General features: G+C 40.6%; 1 protein-coding gene across 1 annotated transcript in view; it reads left to right on the top strand.

Moving 5' to 3' along the window:
- Nucleotides 1-15,185, top strand: part of LOC115027778 (ryanodine receptor 3) — a 110,059-nt gene extending 94,874 nt beyond the window's left edge. The window contains exons 83-105 of the mRNA XM_029461266.1: nucleotides 327-400; nucleotides 2,035-2,052; nucleotides 2,722-2,802; nucleotides 2,879-2,967; nucleotides 3,050-3,178; nucleotides 3,301-3,405; nucleotides 5,051-5,132; nucleotides 5,389-6,701; nucleotides 7,513-7,571; nucleotides 7,749-7,920; nucleotides 8,045-8,131; nucleotides 8,215-8,412; nucleotides 8,751-8,881; nucleotides 8,973-9,015; nucleotides 9,112-9,239; nucleotides 9,321-9,381; nucleotides 9,534-9,680; nucleotides 10,820-10,954; nucleotides 11,050-11,206; nucleotides 11,457-11,521; nucleotides 12,363-12,463; nucleotides 13,054-13,105; nucleotides 14,147-15,185. Coding sequence (XP_029317126.1) covers nucleotides 327-400; nucleotides 2,035-2,052; nucleotides 2,722-2,802; nucleotides 2,879-2,967; nucleotides 3,050-3,178; nucleotides 3,301-3,405; nucleotides 5,051-5,132; nucleotides 5,389-6,701; nucleotides 7,513-7,571; nucleotides 7,749-7,920; nucleotides 8,045-8,131; nucleotides 8,215-8,412; nucleotides 8,751-8,881; nucleotides 8,973-9,015; nucleotides 9,112-9,239; nucleotides 9,321-9,381; nucleotides 9,534-9,680; nucleotides 10,820-10,954; nucleotides 11,050-11,206; nucleotides 11,457-11,521; nucleotides 12,363-12,463; nucleotides 13,054-13,105; nucleotides 14,147-14,242 — 3,523 coding nt within the window. The 3' untranslated portion in view covers nucleotides 14,243-15,185. The remainder of the gene's footprint in view (nucleotides 1-326; nucleotides 401-2,034; nucleotides 2,053-2,721; nucleotides 2,803-2,878; nucleotides 2,968-3,049; nucleotides 3,179-3,300; nucleotides 3,406-5,050; nucleotides 5,133-5,388; nucleotides 6,702-7,512; nucleotides 7,572-7,748; nucleotides 7,921-8,044; nucleotides 8,132-8,214; nucleotides 8,413-8,750; nucleotides 8,882-8,972; nucleotides 9,016-9,111; nucleotides 9,240-9,320; nucleotides 9,382-9,533; nucleotides 9,681-10,819; nucleotides 10,955-11,049; nucleotides 11,207-11,456; nucleotides 11,522-12,362; nucleotides 12,464-13,053; nucleotides 13,106-14,146) is intronic.
- The last annotated feature ends 2,952 nt before the right edge of the window (nucleotides 15,186-18,137 follow it).

The following is an 18,137-nucleotide window of genomic DNA, read 5'->3' as shown; positions in this document are numbered from 1 at the left end:
TTAATAATATTCTAATACTATTATTAATAATAATGTTATTATTATTTTTAATCATAGTATTACTTTTAATATATTCTTTTTAATAATAGTATTACTTTTAATATATTTTTATTTATTTAATTTTTTTATTATTATTATATAAGTCAGGATATTGCCAAACATTCTTTTACTATTTATATTTTGAACTGTCTCTTACGAATGCACTAACTTAATGGAAGTGCAATACCAAATTGCTGGTGTACCACTTTAAAAGTACATAATGCAGAAATACAGAATATAGAAATGAAATGTATCATAATTCAGGCTTTGTATTTTATCTCTCATAGTGTCCTGGATTTAAATGCATTTGAAAGGCAAAATAAAGCTGAAGGCCTGGGGATGGTTACTGAAGAAGGATCAAGTAAGTGAGGACACTAAGAGTGGTAAACTTCTCTGTGACTGGTTGTGGATTTACCAACAATATGAGTGATGGATTTACTACCAGAAGACTTTTAATCACGCTGACATAAAGATACACAATATATTCATGAATTGTCAATATCCGCGGCAAAGTATGATTTTATGCTTTGTATAATTATAGAAAAAAACCTCAATATAGACAGAACCTCAATACTAAAAGTTCAGCAATTGATGTGTTACACTGTGTTGCTGCTAAATGCTGATCTGCTGCAGATCAGAGACAATCTTTGTAATAATAACTATATTTGTGGAACACATTTCATGCAAAGATGCAGCTCAAAGTGCTTCACAAAAAACGAGATCAGATGAAAATAGGGTGTTCCACAGGTTGGGGCCATACAAACAGAAAGCAGCCTCACCAGATTTCTTGTAGGACACTATTCACTATAACTTGAAAGATCTGAGAGTTCTTGTTGGACATACAATAAAAGACATTCTCTGATATATGAAGGCGCTAGATTATGTTAGGCTTTGTAGATAAAAAGGACTTTAAAATCATCTCTAAAAGATGCAAGTAGCCTGTGCAGAGTTGGGAGCAGAGGGGTAATGTGATCATTTATTTTTGTATTGGTTAAAACCCTTCGTGCAGCGTTCTGAGTGAATTGTAATTTTCTTTTTAGACTTTTTCGGGAGCTCAGTAAAAAGAAAGCGTCTTGTAATAAAAGCATTTATCAGCATTTCTGGGGTAGAAATGTTCTAATTTTAACAATGTTTCTCAGATGAAAACATTTTTTTGCAACTTTGTGAAAATGGCTAATGAAATCAAGATCAAAGTCTAAAATCACTTCTTGTAAATTGACAATGAAACAGAGGTTATGGAATTTTATCTGTGCAGCAGACCGACCCTTTTTTTTCAGCAACACTAAAAGTATCCAGCCAGATGTGGCCCGACCCATAGTGCAAGAGATGTTGCTGAGGACACAGACATGTTATTGTGGCATGAAGTGTCTCATTCAGCCTCATGGCGTTACTGTCTCTCTTTAGTCAGGCTTGTAATTGCCTGCGAGACGAATGGCGCAGCATTAGCCCCACAAAACACCTGCTCTTCAGTTTGCCGTTTGTGCGAGCCCATCTCCACGTCACGTGTCTCTCGTGTGTCATGTTGTATGTCATCATCATGCAGGTAAACCTGTGCTACTGTATGTCCAAGTCCTGTCTGCCACTTGAAAGCACTCGCAGTACATCCACATGAAAAAACACATCTAATCAGAGGTCTCTATTGGATCTGATGGGTTGCATACAGTATATAAATATGTTTTTCTCATACATATTCCAGCTCATTTTCACCTCATGATCTCAGGCATAAGTGATGGTAACTGTCTAACCTGTAGTCTAAACACCTGCCCTTGCGAGCAGACTGTACCGTAAGACTTTGTTTGATTGTAACCGCATGTCAATGTCGCCAATCAATGTGAGTATGTAAAGATATATCTATAGCGCTATCACTCTCTCCTGTTCCTACTTCTTCTGATTGAATATCAATGTCTTCTCCTTTGCTTATGTCTGCTTTTGTTTTGTTTGTTTGTTTGTTTGTTTGTTTCCTTCTGATCATGTTTATTATCTCATCGGTCGCAGTCAACGTGAGTGAGCGGGGTAAATACATGGTTTAGATTCTACTCATCCTATGCAATGCTGACATCTTGATTGCTCTCCTTTCAACTCCTTCCTCCCACTCCTCGTTCCCCTCTAAGCCTTCTCTACCCCCCACTCCTCCTCCCCCTACTCCCCTGTCCTTGTCCTGAATGCAATACAACCACCTTCTTTTTTACCTTGGACTGATGGAACGCATGCATGCTTCTATGACACCCGGATAGATTGTTCAGTCCATGGTCAGGTGCCCAACTGACTCAAATCTCTCCACTTCTTCTTTTGTAAGAAGTCAGTGCTTGTCATTTGTGTGGGACCTTTTCTTTTCTTTTTTTACTCATTTTGATGATACTAACCAGTGTAATAGGAAATAAATCTCCCAAAGCTTTGTTTGTAAGAAGCAAAGCTTTGCTGGCGTTTGACAACAAAGCTCCACTTTATCTATAAACCTTGTTTTAATTTGTGAAATAATGCACTATACTGGACCTCGTCTGTGTGTTCCGAACTTTAATCATAGTGCACACTATTTGATGCTTGTTGACAGCTAGACAGCAGCTTTATGAGGAAGTGAAAGCTATGCAAGCCCTTTCTGTGTGCCTGTACTTACATTACAATGATGTGTCTCTGACCTTCTTACCACTGAAAGGGGCAGTTAATCTCATTCCCTGTCCTCAGGTTCCAAGGTGCTGCAGAATGATGAGTTTACTAAGGATCTCTTTAGGTTTCTGCAGCTTCTCTGTGAGGGCCACAACAACGGTAGGTGGACACCTTTCCATAAACACAGACTCAGAAAGAGCTGCATGCTTCATCTTATTCTGTCATCTTTTTTTAGATTTTCAGAACTTCCTGAGGACTCAGACGGGGAACACAACTACAGTTAACATCATCATTAGTACTGTCGACTACCTACTAAGACTTCAGGTGTGGTATTATTACACACAGATCTAGAAACAAATCATATATTCATTGTTGTTTAATGTGCAAAATCCTTTTCTTCTTCTAGGAATCCATCAGTGATTTCTACTGGTACTACTCTGGTAAGGATATTATAGATGAGGCAGGTCAGAGGAACTTCTCCCAGGCGCTGGCAGTGGCCAAGCAGGTCTTCAACTCTTTAACTGAGTATATACAGGTAAAATATCCCAACACACTGCACCACAACAAGGACTAATTCAAACCACAAGTTTAAGATTGTAATGCCCTGTGATGATGATCTCCCCTCTCTCTTAACCTCCTCTATGCTGTTTGCTGCAGGGTCCATGTATTGGGAACCAGCAGAGTCTGGCTCACAGCAGGCTGTGGGACGCAGTGGTGGGCTTCTTGCATGTTTTTGCCAACATGCAGATGAAGTTATCCCAGGTTTGTACTTTAGTCTGCGATAAAGTGGTTTTGCTGCTGTATTTCCGTACTGTAATGAAGTATTTCCTTATACTTCTACTCCACTACATTACAGTAGAACGCTAATGATTATTTTCTTCATCCATTAATCTGCTGATTATGGTCTAGAATAATCGATCAATCATTCGGTTTATAAAATGTCAGAAAATAGTGAAACATTTCTCGTAGATCAGAGTGATGTCTTTAAATGTCTTGTTTTGTCAGTCCAAAACCTAAAGATATTCAGTTTAATATGCTATATAACTGAGTAAAGCAGGAAATCTACATATTTGAGAGGCTGAAAACAGCATTTTATTAGCCATTATTGCATGAACAATGACTGATAACGATTAATTGATTATCAAAATAGTAGCCGATTACTTTTCTGTCGATCAACTAATCGATTAGTTGCAGCTCTGCATTACAGAGGGAAATATTGTCCTTTTTAATCCATTCATGGATTTGACTGCTACTAGTATAGTTGCAGGTTAAGATTCTACATATAAAATACATGATCATTGTATTAAATATGATTCAGTATGATAGATTAAACTTCACTACATCAACTACTACATTGAATTTATGAAAAAGATTATCATTTGGCATTTTTGTCTTTATTGGACAGTTTTACTTTCTAGATATAGAAAGTAAATATGGGGGGAGGGAGGTGCAACAGAGGAAGCCTGCTGGAATCAAATTAGGGTTTGCATTAATGCATAGGCAGAAATGTAATCTTGGGGGATTCTTGTAGACAAGTGTTTAAGCCGTTTACAATTCAAGGGGTTTTATTGTATGCCTCTTAATACGTCCACAAGATTAAACTTCTGCTTATACATCGGTGAAAATAACTCATTAAAATGAAACATATATAATAATCCACAGGACACTTTGCATGATGAGTATATGAACTGTTTATACATTTTCCTGACAAAACTAATGTTCTTTTACTGAAGTAAACATTTTAAATGCAGGAACATGACTTGTAATGGAGTATTGCTATTTTACAACAAAAACAAAAAAGTGGATTACTTGATCCATTTGATTGTGTGTCATTGTCAGCCAGAGGCTCCTTTAATATATGTGCAGCCACTAGAGGTCTCCCCAGGCTCGAGGATAACCTCAGGCAGCTGCAGTACAATTACACATGTCATTCCACTCGCCTATATGATGTATGACTCGACGATATTTCCTCCGCGCCCAATAAGCCTGAAATGGGATGAAATCCAGCCGCCTAACCTTATCTCATGGTCATCGAAAGGACAGAAGAAGTCTGTATGAGGGAGAGCACAGGTGGAGGGTTTGAATTTAGCGCATCAAAGTATGCCTCAGATTTATAGCATGCTGCATACAGACTCCACAGAGACCCTAAACGAGTCAGACTGACCTAGCCATCTGCTCTGAGACAGTAAAATAACATTAACCCTGGTGCTGATGGATGGATGTTACCTAGAAGGCCCTTCTGCGCCCCAGCAGGGCCAATTTTGATCCCCACAATCTGAGTCAGCCTTGATCTCTCAGGGATATTAGACAGGCTGGCTGTACTCGTATAGGGAGGCCATCAGTAGTCTGTGTGATATAGTGCAGTTTGAGTCACAAGGTTTCCCTTTGTTTTGTCTTCTCCTCACAGGACTCCAGTCAGATTGAGTTATTGAAGGAGCTGCTAGACCTGCAGAAGGACATGATCGTCATGATGCTCTCCCTTCTCGAAGGTTTACTTTTTGAATATGAGCTGCGCCAGCATCTTTAGTTTTTATTTTACTATGAATATCAATGGATATCCAGAATCATGGTCAAGACAGCAGCATAAATCTAACATTCTAATAGTTTGCAAGGATATTGTCTATTTTATGACTTTCATATAACAGATTTGTTTGCCTGTAATGCTTGATCTGCATGGAGAGCGTCGCTTGTTGTTGTGTGTACTGACAAACTTTGCTTCGCTCTCGTTTCTCCATTACTTCCCAGGTAATGTTGTCAATGGTACCATTGGCAAACAAATGGTGGACACCTTGGTGGAATCTTCCAGCAACGTGGAGATGATCCTAAAGTTTTTCGACATGTTCCTCAAGTTGAAGGACCTGACCACCTCGGACAGCTTCAAGGAGTACGACCCCGAGCGCAAAGGGGTCATCTCGAAGAAAGATTTCCAGAAGTCCATGGAGAACCAGAAACAGTACTCCCAGTCTGAGATTGAGTTTCTCCTCTCGTGCACTGAGGCAGACGAGAACGACATGTTCAACTACGAGCAGTTTGTGGAGAGATTTCATGAACCCGCCAAGGACATTGGCTTTAATGTAGCCGTGTTGCTGACTAATCTCTCTGAGCATATGCCTCACGATGCTCGCCTCGCGACGTTCCTCGACCTGGCTGAGAGCGTCCTCAGCTACTTTGAGCCTTATTTGGGTCGTATTGAGATCATGGGTGGAGCCAAGCGCATCGAGAGAGTTTACTTTGAGATCAGTGAGTCGAGTCGCACCCAGTGGGAAAAGCCTCAGGTGAAAGAGTCAAAGCGGCAGTTTATCTTTGACGTCGTCAACGAAGGTGGGGAGAGCGAGAAGATGGAGCTCTTTGTCAAATTCTGCGAAGACACCATCTTTGAGATGCAGCTGGCTTCTCAAATTTCAGAGCCCGACCCAGTGGAGCGTCCAGAAGAAGACGAGGACGACAACCAGAGTGTGGTGGAAAACCAGGAGGAGGAAGAGGAGGAAAGTGTCATGTTGGAGTCTTCCTCAGCGTTTACAGTCGCCTGCATCTCCATGAAAAAAAGCCTCTGCCACTTTCGCCAGCTGCTCACTTTCAAGAGCATGAGGCGGCAGTACAGAAAGTTCCGGAAGATGAGCGTTCGGGAGATGGTGCAAGGCTTCTTCTCTTTCTTCTGGATGATCATCACAGGCCTCTTCCACTTTGTCTACAGCCTGGTTTGGGGTTTCTTTCACATCTTGTGGACCACCATGTTCGGGGGCGGCCTCGTCGAAGGGGCCAAGAACATGAAGGTGACGGACATCTTGGGAAACATGCCAGACCCCACCCAGTTTGGGATCCACGGCGACGTGTTAGAGATGGAGAAGATGGAGGCAAGTGAAGCTTCGGCGTTGGCGGAGATGGGTCAGTTGTCTCAGGGAGACGCAGGAGAGGCAGACCTGATGGCTGAGTTGCTGAACATACAGCCCAAGAAGGAGGGAAAGCACGGGGCTGAGCCTGGGTTGGGGGATGTGTCTGAGGTGGTGGTGGGGGATGCTCCGTCCATTGCCAGCGCTGTGAAGCAGAAGAAGGAACAAGTCAGTACTCATATTAAATCCAAATGAATAAGGGTGCTTCTATTCCAAATCATGTGTTAAAGGGTCTTTTTACTCCTACCAGTAGAGTTATTATCAATCTAGATTGTTTTGGTGTGAGTCGCAGAGTGTTAGAGATGTCGGCCTTCTCTCGAATACAATGGAACTAGACGCACTCGGCTTGTGGGGCTCAAAGCGTAAAAAACGATACATTGTAAAAACTCAACAGCAATGTCTCCTTCCAGAAATCGTGAATGTTTTTTAAGATAACACGGACCGTGTTGTGAGGAGTTTCATGTTGGAACTATTTTCTTTCTACCGAACTACACCCGCGTTAACCTGATAACCGTGCAGAGGGAAGCGCACGTCTTCTCGTGGACGAGTTACAGCACAATATGTAAACATTAACGGCGTCCTTCTCAGCTGTGCTGTAATGTTAGCTCCGATGTGCTCATGAGAACCTCTCGTCCATGAGAAGATGCACGCTTATCTCTGCACAATGATACGGTTGGCGGGTGTTGTTCGGTAGAAAGAAAATAGTTCCGACATGAAACTCCTCACAACACGGTCTGTGGATTATCTTGAGTAACCGGGTCATGATTTCTGAAAAGAGACATTGCTGTTGAGTTTTTAAAATGTTGTTCTCTAACACTCTGCAACTCAAACCAAAACAATCTAAATGAATAAACAGCACTACGGGTAAGGTTTAATTTTGTCCCTTTTTACTGAAAGACGCTGGATAAACTGCAACACTAGTTTTGACGTTTTGCTGTATAAGTGATCGATGGTCAAAACAATGTCTTTCTTTTTATAGTTGGCTGCAAAGAAGATGGTTGTAAATGGAGACTACAAATCTGATTCAGAGAAAGGAGAGTGAGTGTTCTTCATTTGTTCATCCTCAGTGGAATTGCAAATTGTGCATTTTGTATGTGATTATAGCGTCTTTAAACATGTTCTGATGGCACAGAGTCACATGCATTATATGTGTGGGACCTTGCAGTCAGCAGCATGTATCTCTCTGTGCCACTAATGAAGAAATGATTGTTGCAGTTCAGAAGATGGTGAGAAGAAGGACCATGACAAGTCCAAAGACGAATCCCCTCCAGATCCTCCAGTGCAGAAGAAAGTCCCCAAGAAGAGGATCAACCAGAAGAAAGAACTTCCAGAGGTCTTCATGGCCAGCTTCTTCGCTGGCTTGGAAATCTACCAGACCAAGATGCTGGTTAGATATTTCCCTCAGTCTTAAAAAATAAAAAAGATCAGCGCTATTAGCTTAAGTATGTTATCAGAGCACACATCAGATTGTCACATATATACAACTAATACAGAAATTATTATTTTCACAGAATTATTTGGCCAGAAACTTCTACAACCTTCGTTTCCTGGCACTTTTTGTCGCCTTTGCGATCAACTTTATTCTGCTCTTCTACAAAGTAAGCGTGACATTAAAGTCATCATACATACAGTATAAGGATTGAATGTACTTTGGTAAATCCCTGAGAACATTGTTTTTAAGGTGACAGGTGATTACTCAGACGATGAAGACCCCTGGGATGGTCGAGGCAGAACTGGGGAGGAGGAGGAAGATGAGGGTGCACTTGAGTATTTCGTCCTGCAGGAGAGCACGGGCTACATGGCGCCAACGCTTCGCTGTCTGGCTATTCTACACACCATCATATCTTTCCTGTGTGTAGTTGGATACTACTACCTGAAGGTGCAGGAACACCAACTGACCAAACACACTTGATTTGTTATCACTTTAGATTTCGTTTTTTACATTTTTTTAATTAAAGGTGTAAAAAAATATTTTATTTTATTATATTCATTCAGCACAAAAATAAATAAAATAAACATTGACATTTTGTTTTTTAAATATCTCAACACTTTAAATAAAAACACTTGTATGTTGTGATCGCTGACAAGCACAGTCGTGCACTTCCTGTCGTGCACTTCCTGTCGCAGCACGACGACATCAAACACCATAATGTTTGTAACTGGATGTTATTTCCTTTACTGCGCTAACGATGCAGCCGAATTCCCTTTGTGTCCAAGGTGCCACTGGTCGTGTTCAAACGTGAGAAGGAGATAGCGAGGAAGTTGGAGTTCGCCGGCCTTTACATCACGGAGCAGCCGTCAGACGATGACATCAAAGGACAGTGGGACAGATTGGTCATCAATACTCCGTGAGTCAACTACAGTACAGCAGTTCAACTCATAATCTTTTAGAACCAGAGGATTCATTCAGATTTGTTTTGGTTTGCTGTTTTTTTCCAGTTCCTTCCCCAACAACTACTGGGATAAATTTGTCAAACGCAAAGTAAGTGTCATTTCTTGTGTAATCCGTTATGCAAACACACCATGAACCCGATCTGGTGATGCTTACGCGTGTGCTTGTTTTTGCTGCTCTTTGTAGGTGATCAAAAAGTACGGAGACCTGTATGGAGCTGAGAGGATAGCAGAGCTGCTGGGGATGGACAAGAGCGCCCTGGATTTCAACCCTACGGAGGAAACTGTTGCCAAGGAGGCTTCACTGGTGTCATGGTGAGAGATTAGACGGATTTAGAAAAAGAGGTCAAATACGAGAATATGAGCCGCTCATAATCGATCTTTCTTTTTTGCCAGGTTGAGCTCAATCGACACAAAGTACCATGTGTGGAAATTGGGGGTGGTGTTTACAGATAATGTGAGTTTGAATACAGTTTGGATGATGAATGGCTCTGTTTTGTGGTTTAATGGTTGGTAGAGTGAATGATTTGATGGATGAATGGGTTGATTGATGATATTATGACCGGACAGATGGATTCTGATCAACTTCTCATTTTGTTTCTCTACCAGTCCTTCCTGTATCTAGTGTGGTACACCACTATGTCCATACTGGGCCACTACAACAACTTCTTCTTCGCTGCTCACCTGCTGGACATCGCCATGGGGTTCAAGACCCTTCGCACCATCCTCTCCTCTGTCACACATAACGGCAAACAGGTAGAGACGAGGAGCATGCAGCTCTTCTTCCAGGCAGCAGGGGTCACTGCAGAGTTAGTGGTCGGGGGTTGGGTTGTAACCATCGCCTGTTTACTCCCTGATGTGCAACCACAAGCCACTTTTATCACAGTTTCCATGGTTTTGCCCCACTAATGGCATTTTGGGTAATACTAGTGTCGAGCCTGTTGTTAACTCTGCCAAAGACTGTAGGAAGAAATCAATGCTGTTATATTTTGGTTTTGATTGCATCTATTATCTATTGTGGGTTTTTTTTCTTCACAAACTTAAAACAGCTTTAAGCATCTTTGACCACCGGAGTACAGAATGACCCCAAAGCAGAAATCGGATAATAGCAGCATGAGCATCCACTTCCATTTGTGCGTCTGCACACCTGAGTAATCCTACTCTCCTTTGAACTCTGATTTGCCAACTCCTGGAAGAAATGTGTTTCTCTACACTTCCTGTACACTGCTGGCAGGTGCCATACTGTGGCTGGTGTCACCTTCAGTGCAACATGTCGTAGCGGATGCTCGGTTTAGCATAAACGTGTCATCTAGTTAATATAGATGTCAAATATTGTGTCTCTGCATCCATCAATCGCATCTCTCCCTCGTGAGATCATTAGGAGAACTAAGCGAGGATGCGTACTGTATATGTGAATTTAAATGCACCCAGTCTCCTTTGACATTTGAGTTCAAATGACTCAATCTCCTTCATTTCTGACATTCTGTCGGTTCTTGCAGGGGATTCACATGTCAACCGACCAGAGGCACAAATCAAATGTAATGTCACCTCCATCTCAAAGGGTAGAAATGCACCCAAATGGCGAGGCCTCCCACGCTCAGCTGCCTGTGGGCAGATCGATCACAGCATGAATACATCCAAATGCAGCTTCCTGCACTGCTGTTCGGGTTCATCAGTGTAGAAATGCGTCTGAACGCTTTTAGTCAGATGTAAACATTTATTTATAGAATTATAAATCTGATGTGTGTGTGATTGGTTACTACACTGAACTCTCCCATCATTTCCTTTCTCACCTTCACCGGCAGCTCTGTCTCGTGTGTTTCTACCCCAGGTGCATAAATAGACAGGAAGTTGGTCGTGACATTTCTCTGACTGCCGCCTGTGTTTCTCCTCAGCTGGTGTTGACGGTGGGCCTGCTGGCAGTTGTGGTCTATCTCTACACTGTGGTGGCCTTCAACTTCTTCAGGAAGTTCTACAACAAGAGCGAGGACGAGGATGAGCCAGATATGAAGTGTGACGACATGATGACTGTAAGTATCAAACACATGCATTCCTTAAAGTTGTTATTGTTATAACGCTCTGACTTGAAGAGGTCTGTACTCACACTGCATCTGTGTTTCCGCAGTGTTACCTGTTCCACATGTACGTCGGGGTGAGAGCAGGAGGGGGCATTGGGGATGAGATCGAGGACCCAGCTGGGGACCCCTATGAGCTCTACCGCATCCTTTTTGACATCACTTTCTTCTTCTTCGTCATCGTCATTCTCCTGGCCATCATCCAGGGTGAGCTTCAGCGTCGTACTCGCACTTTTTTGTGCTTCTTTCTAACATTACTTCAACAAAACTTATTGTATGACTTCTGCCACAAATGCAAAGACACCGATAGTCCTCAGACTTTACAATACTCCCCATCACAGTAGTATATCCACTAGTGTATTTCTTAGAAGTGAAAGGTGTAAGATTGTGATTGCATTGATATCACAGGCACAGTATGTATACAAGTTGCTCACAGAGAAATCCTTTGTGGTTGCAGGTTTGATCATCGATGCCTTTGGAGAGCTGAGAGACCAGCAGGAACAAGTCAAAGAGGACATGGAGGTGAGAGTTGATTATCACTCATAATTGGCAACCTATGGAGTGCTGAAGGGGGTTCAGGGTAAGCAGGGGGTGGGTTGAGGATGGGAGGGGATTTGTCCTCTCAAGGAACGTAATATGATTTCAGCCATTTTCTCATATAAACAGGGAATACACCACGGTCAGGCAGCCAGCTCGTAATTTGAGTCCTTTCCTTTGAATTTGTTTGAAACAGGCTTTGCTGACCTTATTTACTGTATGATTGTGAAAGCGACAAATGAGGAAGCAGATAAAATGCATCATCGTTCAGTTGTAAATGACTAAAAAACCACTTCTATATATAAGACAGGGAAGGAATTCATCTTTGGTATTTGTACATTTTTCTTACATTGTCATGATATCTGGTATATTTTACAGGAAGTAAGCCCTTAACTTTAACACTGTCTGTTAGAAAAGGACATTCCTTTCCTTTCAAGACATCTTGAGTTTATACATGTGGCCTACTTCTGTTTTTTGAGCTCTCCATCTCTCTTCAGAGTCTTTTCAGCAACACGCAGCCAGATCAAGGTCAGAGCACACTGTTGGTCCTCAAGGGGTTGCAGTGACAGAGGAAAATAAATATTTATTTAAAGTATGAGTGGATGAAGTTAGCCCAGATAACCCTGAAGCCATCATTATCATCGTTTTGTTTTTCACACTTTAGAAAGTTTTGGAAGACTTTTTGCAAGTGTTCACAGGCTGAGTACTAACCAGATGGTAAACTGATCTTTGTGTGTACAATGAGCGAAGTGCCCCTTTCAAAATTATGCAAAATGCCCAAAATGAGAGCAGGTGTTCTAATTATCTTTTCATTTTCTGTCCTCAGACCAAATGTTTCATTTGTGGGATCGGTAACGACTACTTTGACACAACACCTCACGGCTTTGAGACTCACACCTTACAAGAGCACAATTTGGCCAACTACCTGTAAGTATCCCTGTGTGTGTGTGTGTGTGTGTGTGTGTGTGTGTGTGTGTGTGTGTGTGTGTGTGTGTGTGTGTGTGTGTGTGTGTGTGTGTGTGTGTGTGTGTGTGTGTGTGTGTGTGTGTGTGTGTGTGTGTGTGTCCTCCCCTGCACAGTGTTCCTGTGCCCGTGACAATATCAGGTCTCAGTCCATTTGCGCTCACAGTCAGCTGGTCGGAGGATATGAGAGCGACCTCATTATGTTGCTTCATTACTATTTAATGCCATGAACTTTATTGCAAAATAGGTTTGTGATAGCCCGCCCTCGTGCAGCGTTCATCATGGTTTGGCAGGCTGCGATGCCCGCAGAGATCCAGCGGCACGTTGCCATTTACACTTGATTTGGGAAACAACAGGTGACGGGGTGACGGAGATGGAATGGTGTTACTTCGTTTGACACTTGCGTCAGAAATTGTTTCCTGGTAAAAACAGAATGTGACATTTCCCGTTAATGTGGTGTTGGAGATATTTAGGTAGGAGAATGTGAAAGCTTGTCATGTTTTTTTCTGGTCTGACATTTTTGTTTTGTCTCATTGTGCTGGCTTTTTGTAAAGGTTCTTCCTGATGTACCTCATCAACAAGGACGAGACGGAGCACACTGGCCAGGTACAGTACGACTACACTAATGACCTTTCTCTGGGGAATCTTCAACCGACCGAAAATAATGAAAACATTAAGATTATTATCCTGTCGCTGTCAGAGATAATGTGACGCTGTCTGTCTGTGCTAGGCCCGAGGGATTTAACGGAAATATATAATTGCAGTTTTTCTGAACAATATTGTTGTTAAATTTAAATTGTGATTATTTTCTTTTTCTGGTGTACTTAGTATTAAATAAGAGGAATAAGCATTATCACAAACATATCTTGTTTCTACACAAATAGATTAAATGCAGTAGCTTGTTCCATAGGAACATTTACTAATTTAGCTCACATTTATTAATATCTCATTACATCTGTGGTAAATCTTGACCTTTCTCAAAGATATTCAAATATATTCATGAACAACTGCATTTTTGCCTTTTATGGTAATAATGACAAACTGCTGGTGAGTCACGTTAAACTGCTTCAAAGTCGTCAATCCTGGAAGTAAAACAATGTTAATAAAAATCTGATTTACTCTTTTTGCTTATCATTTATACTTAGCTTTTACCAAAATGTATAGACACAGACGTTTAAAGAGTGAGCATAACAACCAGGCAACCGCCACAGTTCTTGTTGTTTTGTTAACTCACAGAATAAACTTTATTTGACTACAGCTGAGTTTGACATTAATGCAGCTATAATGACATCTGGCACTATTGATGCCATAATGACATATCTATAATTCCATTTGGCATTTTTGCCACTATAATCAATGGTCATCAATTGAACTTTAACTTCCTACAGCTTATTAAGACAGCACTGATTATATAATAAGTATTAAATTAGCAGCTCTTTTTACAAATCGCAATTTTGATGTAAAATCATTTCATTGTCCCGCTCAAGTCTCAACTAATCTAAACGCTGATGTCAGTATTCTACAGCCATTATGTTGTGCAATCAACTTCATAATGATAAGTGAAAGCAAAATGTGTCAATTGCCACTTTAATAATATAATAATTCATTTTGATTAATAATTGTTCATGTATGTGTGTCTGACTCAAGGAGTCATACGTGTGGAAGATGTACCAGGAGCGCTGCTGGGATTTCTTCCCAGCTGGAGATTGCTTCCGCAAACAGTACGAAGATCAGCTCGGATAGAGCACATGCATCCTCTTTACCTCTATCCATATTAAGTGGAATGCTGGGACATGTAGTCCTTCCTACAGCTGCTGGACTACAACACCACACAGTTATCCCGCCAATGCTACAGACTGGCCTGAGGAGTAACGAGACAAAACTACTTTTTTTTATCTAAAAAGAGAAACGTCTCCCACCGTGTCCGATGTACCTCTGTTGGTACTCTGCCAGTCTAGGAGGAAACGACCTGTAACTTGCCCAGACATTGTTTCTTTAAGTTTTGGGACTCGTCTTTGACAGCGTGTTGCCTTTTACCCCACATAACCCCAAATCATTGCACAATTTTTTTTTGTCTTTTTGAGAAACACTGGGTTTTGTGGGGTTATGGGACAATGTGTCAGTCATATTATGCACAAGAACCCAACTTCAATGTTTTATGAATGTTGAACTTGAGACTTAATGCCAAAAGAAAAGTAAAGGAGTTCGGTAGACTTAGATGCGCAAAAATGTGATATGAGAATTATTTTTTTTTTTTTCAGATGTTGTAACCTTGCATATTGAGATGATGTTTTAGAAGGAATTGGCAAAAATGTTTATTATGTAGGATTAAAAAAAATGCCTAATTCTTTCATGAAGTGCCTTACAGTACTGTATCTACATTACAATGAAGCTATGCAAAACTTTTGTTTCTTCTTTATTGTATGTAAGTACAGTAATTCTCCTGGAGCAGTAACAAGGAGCTGTCCAGATACGTATGTAGTTCTCTGGCTGAACTTTTTCATTTGAACATGGAAGAACAGCATTGGTTTGATTTGACTGACCTTTTTTGCTGAATGCAGCATAACTTACTGAACACCTTCAAAAAAGAACAAAATGTAATTGCTATTGTATGGCCATTTGTATGTAGTAGCTTTGCTGATCTGTGCATTTCTTTTGATGGGAAAAAAAATAAAGAAATCAATGCAAGAAATGTTGCTGTTTGTGCTATTCATCTGAATCTGTGAACTCATATTTGATATTGTAAAACGGTTCCTCCACCTGCTCACCTCAGCATCATAACAGGACAAGTGATCTCAAGTCTAGAGTGAGTCATTTCAGTCCCAAAATCAGCAAGATGCAACGTCTGCCCCTACGGATAATCCAAATCCTTTGAAAATAAGACACCTCCTGTGTGCAAACAGCCCTTGGCTTCAAGTTAATTTGACTCACCCCAAACCTTAAAGCTATATAATAACTGTGACCATCCTGCAGATTTTAATTACAGTGTGGTAAGTAGCACGGAGTGAGTAGATGTGCACTTCTGGTTTGGTCAGAGAATTAGGATGGGGCCTTAGTGGACTGCATTATGGGAGTTTTAGCGCTATTACCCATGGTGCCACCTGTCAGCTCGCATCATGTCACCACACCTCAGGCACCAAACAGTGCTGCAGCCTGCTGCTGAGAGCAGCGCTGCCTCTTCAGCTCCTGAACTTAACGCCTGTAACAGCTCTAACATGTTGACTGGCTTTTTTATGGTTTCAACACACTGTGAGGAAATGATATTTTTTTAATTAAAAAAGTTTTTGACTTACAGTATTGACATCATTGTTCCAAAAATGAATAGTAACATTCCTCGCTGATAGTTTAAAAAGTTGTGACTATCATGGTAAATATGGTTTTTAATTTGGATTTGAGTGCACTGAGTAAAGCAAAAGCAATATCAGAGGAAACTCAATTTAAAGTTTCAGATATTATATTCTATGCTCTAACAAGCACAGTTTGCATTACAGTATTTAGCATATTATGTGGCCATTATTGCAATGGGACAAAATAATAATTTGTGAAGTCACTGATATGATAATTCTCAAAAATTTCACATAATGAAAGCTGTGGGAAGCCATTATCAACATGAAATAGTAACAATTAAGCTATCAAATAACTGGAGACATTAAATTCTACTTTAACTGGTGGAAGCAAGATGAGGTTAGGCCTGTAATTTTGCTCTCAAATGTCTTGTTGAGGGAATCTATGCCTCGTCGTGTTATATTAGAAACAAATATTGGAATTTTCGAGCTTTGAATTATCGTGTCAACTTTCAATTCTGTTAACAAACCAAACAAGTTCAGTTACCAAACTGAAATAGTATTAATATAATGCACAAATAGCTCACACGTAATCTGGTGTTATAATATACCGTCTATTCTGTGCAGGCACAATACAGAGAGGTTGTTGATGAGGTTTTGTTCAGTTGTCCAGTCTCGCTCACTCAGATATAACTTCTAGCTATAAATATGTTCTGCTCTATAAAAATACAAATAATGTACAATATCATCATGACGGTATCTTGGAATGAGTAGTTCGACATTTTGGGAATATTGCCTTCTGTACGATATACGATCAGTAATGTCAAAAGTGCCATAATGTTCGATGATTTGAAAATAAACTTATTTCCTAAATTGTCAAATGCTTCTTTTCTGTGTTTTTCAACAAGAAACCCCCCTGAGAAGAACTGATGTATTAAAGGGTCTTTACACAGTTGCTACATTATGTTACCTGGGACAAGGGAAAGGGTCATTTAGCGGGCAGCTTGTTGCCAACAGCTCTTCACACATTCTCCAGGGGCTTGATCTCCAACATAGAGCTGTGATAAAACAGACACATGACCAGAGGCTTAAGATGGAATGACACAACCCAGGGGACATTTTACACTCCATGGTCTTCTTCAGGTGGAAGACCTGACAGCTTTTTAATAATTTAGATGACTTTGAAACTTGAATGACTATTAGATTTAACTTGGAGATCTATTTTGAAGATATTAGTATTTGTGTTGATTCAGTATGCAATATGTTTTGTGTGATCTTGCTTGTTGTATTGCCTCAGCACTGTCCCCTTCTCTCTATGAGTCCCGCAGATAACCTATTGCTGATGTAATGCAGCTGAAAGTCCTATCCGGCCTGTCAGCGCCTGGTGTGCGCCGCTGTGGAGTGACGGATAGGTCGGGAGAAAGAAGAGAGCAGCTTGAGTCACAAGCCGTGCTGTCCTCTTCAGCTGGCGACCTGCAGAGAAATCTCCAACTGGTGACTGCCTATTGTTCCGTTGATGCATTCTGTCAGTGTTTGAGCCTTTCATGCAACATCACATAATAAACACCGTCTTAACAACTAAACCTGGTATGAAGAGGAAGAGAGGCAATTTAGGTCTTTTCCTTCTTCATTAAACAAGCTTAATAAACTCAAATGGCCTTTACAACACCTTTAATGGATAAGTGATTAGTAGGACAGGACAGCATGCCGTCCTACCTTCAGCTGACAGCTTATTTGTCATCAAAATTGATGACCGTCGTGTGTAATTTAAAAAATACCAATTGTGTGTAATAAGCATATAAGAATGTTTGCCATTTTTAATGAAAAAATTACTAAATATATTACTAGATTATAAAAATAGTTGCTGATTAATTGACTAATAATAATAATAATAATAATAATAATAATAATAATAATAAAACCAACAAACAATCAAGACTGGATGATATGCAATCAGACATGGAATTCAAGATTGTTCGGTTTTATTAATTAAAGGTTCAATGTGTAAGATATGCCTGAATTTAAAACTTAAAATGTTAAGACAATTAACTAACATTATCAGCAGAATGTAAAGAGGTAACAGTGTTGACATTATGTCAAAGATGTATGCTAACTGACTAGCGCCGCTCCGTCCAGTCTTGTGATACCACTTGTTCCTCTAGAGGTGATAGTGAGTCACTGTAGCGCCAGTCTGCCTCAGTACAGAGAGAAGAAGTACAGCTGCCTGGCTCACTTGTAAATATTACAGCCATGTTCCATTTTTATAGTTTGTTTATCGGATTACATTTAAAGTGGCAGAAACGAGAACACGACCCACACGCTCTGTAGCTCCCTCCAGTAATGAACACGAGGCC

Source organism: Cottoperca gobio, chromosome 22 (genome assembly GCF_900634415.1).
Source record: "Cottoperca gobio chromosome 22, fCotGob3.1, whole genome shotgun sequence".
Classification (NCBI taxonomy): Eukaryota; Metazoa; Chordata; class Actinopteri; order Perciformes; family Bovichtidae; genus Cottoperca; species Cottoperca gobio.
The sequence above is the reverse complement of the archived record's forward strand: the minus strand, read 5'-3'. Positions and strand labels throughout refer to the sequence as shown.